This window comes from Sinocyclocheilus grahami, unplaced genomic scaffold, assembly GCF_001515645.1.
Source record: "Sinocyclocheilus grahami isolate Dianchi unplaced genomic scaffold, SAMN03320097.WGS_v1.1 scaffold430.1, whole genome shotgun sequence".
NCBI lineage: Eukaryota > Metazoa > Chordata > Actinopteri > Cypriniformes > Cyprinidae > Sinocyclocheilus > Sinocyclocheilus grahami.
In genome coordinates this window covers 588,573-591,802 of record NW_015505609.1, presented here as the reverse complement: position 1 = coordinate 591,802, position 3,230 = coordinate 588,573, and the positions used below count along the sequence as shown (strand labels likewise).

The 3,230-nt window shown below is 41.7% G+C and overlaps 1 protein-coding gene across 1 annotated transcript in view; it reads right to left on the bottom strand.

Annotated features, from left to right (window-relative positions):
* Window positions 1-3,230, bottom strand: part of artnb (artemin b) — a 22,924-nt gene continuing 19,694 nt past the window's right edge. Inside the window, exons 2-4 of the mRNA XM_016233442.1 lie at window positions 1,676-1,768; window positions 1,373-1,553; window positions 1-1,251 (exon numbers count right to left, since the gene is read on the bottom strand). Of these exons, the coding sequence (XP_016088928.1) occupies window positions 785-1,251; window positions 1,373-1,553; window positions 1,676-1,729 (702 nt within the window). The 5' untranslated portion in view covers window positions 1,730-1,768 and the 3' untranslated portion in view covers window positions 1-784. The remainder of the gene's footprint in view (window positions 1,252-1,372; window positions 1,554-1,675; window positions 1,769-3,230) is intronic.

Sequence of the window (3,230 nt, the reverse complement as noted above, 5' to 3'; positions counted from 1 at the left end):
TGGAACATTAACCCTTTAATACCTCTTACTTTATTTATTTATTAAAAAGGATTAAAAAACTTAAGATTCATATCATTCCTGTAAAAATTCGTAGAAATTAAAAACACAATCAACCTTCAGTGCTTCCAGCTGAAAGGGTAATACTAACTGGCCTGTGTGTTTTCTTTCGGGCTAAGCTTTTAATAATACTCCACATATGTTTGCGCAATTACATTGTAATTACAACAATAATGTGCTGTTAATAATGAATGATCCAAAGTTGCTAATCTGGCTGAAATATAACATGCCAGACTGAAGGCCAGGAAAATGGGCACTGACATCCAGGATCAACAAGTGAGTCTGACAAATGAAACAGGGTTTCGTGCTGTATCCAAGTCTGTTGAAACTCTTGGTAAGCAAATGCTTGTCGAGTTATAACATGTAGTTTTTGTTTATAGAACCATTCAGATGGACGATCCAAAGTTGCTGTTCTTCCATCCTCAAACTTTCTCCATATTGAGTCCAAAGAGTTTCCCGTCGTCTCTGACTTGGTCGAATCGTATTCTAACCTCATTCAAGCTTTTCAGTCGAGGTTTGGTGTGTACTTTACAGTACGTAAGTTTGTATGCATAGGCTGTTGTTGTGAATCACTCACAGCCAAAACATATTCCCTCACAGCGCTTCACCATGGCCAACCCGCCCGACCTTGTTCTGTAGCCATGGCCCAGGAGGCTTCCTGATTCTTTTCTTTGTCCGTTGCACCATTTCTTCAGGTCATGCTCCCTCTCCCCTCTTTCAGCTCAGCTCATCCCACGCACTCACAGTCTGCTGCGGAGAGGGACTTGATGGTTCTCCAGGTTGTGGTAGCATCCATGAAGGAGACGGGTTCATAGCTCGTGGGCCGGCAGCAAGGGTGTGCGCTAACCTTCCTGGCGGTGCGCTTGGGCAGACTACCATTGGCCAGCAGAGTGTGCAGAGCCAAGTCATAGTTCCCACGAGACCTCTGGCAGTAGCCGACGCAGAACTTGAAAAGGACAATTTCGTCTGAGTCGAAACCCATGCCCAGGTCCCGTACACGCATCTCACGTTTCTCTACGCGGCAGTCCCGACTGCTGTGCCGTCCCCTTTTGCTTTTCTCTTTCTTTTTCTCCTTCTCTTTTTTCTTCTTTTTCTTGCGCGCACCTTTGGTCTGTATGTCAGAAGTGTCTGGTGAGCGGGGGGAACGTTCCCATCTCGCTGGCTGTTGGTCGCCCTCGACAACCACAGATGGCTCTGCGGGAGAGACAGAAACGGATGAAGACAAAAAGAAAAAGAAGTTTATCGCCTGTTCAGGACTAAACAATTCATTGTTGATTCATTCATTGTAGAAATCATTCCCAGACATCCAACTCACCAAACAAGCCATGCCATGGGGAGTCACTGTCCTCCTCAAGCTCTTCCTCAGTGTCTGGAAAAGCCTCTAATGGCAGCTCCTCCATTCCAGCAAATCCTACCGCAGCTTCGGATTCTGCTTGAAAACGTGACAGGCTTCCTGCCACTAGGGGCAGCAGAGACATCACAACCCATACAAGCACCTGAGCAAACAAAGCAAAGGTGGATGGAAAATGAAAGGACAGCTTTTCAAAGTAATTAGAGCATCTCCTGAGTACTTGAATCAATGGATGTCCGAGCAAAGAATTTGCCCATTTATACACACCTGCCAGCGTTTCCTGTGACATGGTGCATCGGTGACTGATGGCATGGCAGGCATTGCTCTGATCCGACTCCTCGGCTACCACCAAACTCCCACCTGCATGGAAAGAACAACAATTGGCTTCATTATACAGCAACCTACAGTTGTACATGTACATACCAAGTCAAGTAATGTAAACTCGAGAGAGCAACATGCGGGTGACACATACACATAACATACAAATGTATATTCAAAGGTGTCCCATTCATCACGGTCATAATGCCTTTAGAAACCATGTTCGTTGTTATAGAGAGAGACCTGTGTGATCTCTGGTGCTGACTTGCCTGTGGACAAAGCTACAGTGTTAAAAAGAGCAGTTGTCTGTCAAATAAACAGCCTTGAAGCAAACACTGTCAAAAGCATTCTTGACGTGGTTAGATTGCAGCGTGTAGAAGGAGCCTCATGCTCTCAAGGAGGTCCACAAGCCACAGAGATACAGAGAGGTTGATAAGAGGTCTGAGCAATGCAGATGTTTATTGACTCATTGCAGTGTGTGACTGTGTAACCTGTGCTGGGGGCTCTGATTTATATCAGGGTCAGGAACAGGGCACAGTGTCTCAGTTAACACCATTCAAACAGCAGGACTCAGTCAAACACGGCATCCCGAAAATGATTGATGAGGTCAGACCAATTATTTGCTAGGGGAAAAGGGATGGCAGGCAAAACAGCAGAGCGTGCTGTGCTTATATTTTGGCATAGTTTTATAGTGTTCCAGTTGTGTGGAGTTGACTGAGGCTGGATTCCTTTCTCTCACTCACCTCCGAGAGATCCACTTCAGGAGGAACTGAACTGATGGCACACTTAAGGCCAATTTACAAGAATTAACTAGCAATAAAGCAGTTAGCCACAAGAGGATGTGCCTCAATTTTAGCATGGTTACAGGTTGTACAACATATTCATGCTTCAAAGGTGTGAAGTGGCTAATGCTGCTTATAATAACTGCACATAACTAACAATTCTGAGTGATTATTGTGTAGTTTTAGCAATATATTATTCAAAGAAGAATCAGTTGTTTTGTGATGTCTTTTTAAATCTGTGACTTCTTTTATGCAAAACAAATTTGTAGCAGAATAGGGATGAACTGACATAAGTTTCATGGTGACACTGATAAGTGATAAATATTTTCATATTATTTTTCATGCTTTCAGGTGAAATAAACATGAATGATGCTTTGCCACAAGCAGGAACTGCAGGAGCAAATACATTTATACAAAATTTAATATTAAAATAAATAGCAGATTATATAATATTCTACTATTTTGGCAAAATTAAAAATAAAGCACAAAAAAGTAAATCACCCATTTGAAATGCTACAAGTGAAGGAATAATATTATAATGTGGAAAAACATATATTCATTTTGATATTTGCTAAAGATAACATTTAACTTTTATTGTTAGCATTTTTAAAGACTAACTTGATATGAGCATTAGATGACAACAAAACACAATTTAATATCCAATATTGCTGACAAATATACACACAATTTAGACAAATATATTAATGCTAAACTAAAAAAAA